Source organism: Geospiza fortis, unplaced genomic scaffold (assembly GCF_000277835.1).
Source record: "Geospiza fortis unplaced genomic scaffold, GeoFor_1.0 scaffold102, whole genome shotgun sequence".
Classification (NCBI taxonomy): Eukaryota; Metazoa; Chordata; class Aves; order Passeriformes; family Thraupidae; genus Geospiza; species Geospiza fortis.
Window position 1 is genome coordinate 2648298 of NW_005054373.1, and position 1642 is coordinate 2649939.

At 67.9% G+C, this 1642-nt stretch overlaps 1 protein-coding gene across 1 annotated transcript in view; it reads left to right on the plus strand.

The window, feature by feature from the left end:
- The window catches only part of SPIRE2 (spire type actin nucleation factor 2), a 6074-nt gene that overhangs the window by 1032 nt on the left and 3400 nt on the right, over positions 1-1642 (plus strand). Inside the window, 2 exon segments of the mRNA XM_031060134.1 lie at positions 1114-1207; positions 1386-1637. Of these exon segments, the coding sequence (XP_030915994.1) occupies positions 1114-1207; positions 1386-1637 (346 nt within the window).

The window sequence follows — 1642 nt, forward strand, 5'->3', positions numbered from 1 at the left end:
CCGTGCCCAGGACAGGGACACGCACAGGCATGGCACGTGCCCCTGGCAGCTGGCACGGCGTGGCCACACCGGCTGCACTGGTCCTGCATGGGAATGGCCCCACGCCCTGCCCTGAGCCACCGCAGGCACGGAGACAGTGTCACCTGCCAGTGTCACCTGCCAGTGCCACCTCCTGCTCCCAGGTTGCTTCTGTGCCAGCCTGAGCCACCTCCCCAGGGATGAACCAGTGAAGCCTTCACAGAAAAGCCTGAGGCTGGGAGGGCTCCGGGTGCCTCTGGGTGCCACTGCAGGCGGTGGCACAAGCCTGGCACGTGGCTTTGCAGCTCTGCCAGGGCACAGGGCTGGGTCGGGGCTGGGTGAGCCAGCAACACCCTCTGGAGCTGCTCCAGTCCCCCATCCTATGGGAATTCCCCCTCAACTGTGCCCCAGTGACAGGCAGGAGCTGCTGGGACTCACTGGGTGGCATCCCAGGGGCTGGTACTGCCGTGGGAGCCGGGCACAGTCCAGGACATGGTGTTTGGATGGGTTTGTTTGTGGTACCATGGCAGGGCCACACTTGTGCTGCCTTTCCTGCTCATTCCTGGCTTGCACACGGCTGGCACATCCTGGTGGCTGCCGCATTGATCAGCTCAATGCAGAGCTAATGATGAGGGAAGCAGAGCCGGGAGCCCTGGGGACGCTGCAGAGGCCACTTGTGTTCCTTTCCCTGCAGCTGCCAGGAGGGCTCAAGCTGCCCACATCGTGTCCTGGGCTCCCTGTGTGTGCCATGCTCCTGCCAGTCCCCACACTGCCATGCCTGTGGTGCCCACACTCCTGCTGTCCACACTGCCAGTGCCCACATCCCACAGGGGTGCAGGGGGCATCTCCTCATGCACACAGAGCTCTCAGCTCCCTCCAGCCCCGGCCGTGAGGGGTACATGGGTGCTTGTGCCCCCTCAATGTGCCCTTTGGGAGGCTGTGCCAGCCTGTCTATAGCAGGGCTCAACGTGCAGTGCCCACTGTCCCTTGGAGCCATGCCCTGGGACCAGGAGGGCACAGATGAGCCAGGGAAGGAGGGAGGAGCAGGGGAGGTGTGAGCAGCTCAGGGTGGCGCGGGTGGGTACCACATCCCAGGGTGGGGTGGGGCGCTCAGCACGGGGCCGTGTGGTGACTCTGCCCTCCTCCCGCAGACCTGCCCGCGCTGCTGACGCCCTCTGCCGAAGCCCAGGTACGTGGGGGCCGGTGACCCGCCCCGTGTGCCATCCCGGCCCGCTGTGGGCTGGGCACGGCCGTCCGACCCCCTCGCCCGGGGCTCGCAGGTCCTGGGACGGGACCCAGCACCGAGGAGGGGCCGGGGGCAGCTGTGCCAGCGCGCCTGCTGTCCCCTGCCGGTGCTGTCCCCGCAGATGGTGCAGTCGCTGGGCTTTGCCGTGTACCGGGCGCTGGACTGGGGACTGGACGAGAACGAGGAGCGGGAGCTGAGCCCGCGCCTGGAGCAGCTCATCGACCTGATGACCAACAGCGACTCCGAGGACAGCGGCTGCGCCACGGCCGACGAGGGCTATGGGGGGCAGGAGGAGGAGGAGGAGGGCGGCGAGGGGCCGCCCCGCTCCGTGCGCACCTTCGGGCAGGCCATGCGCTGCTGTGCCGCCCGCCCGGCCGA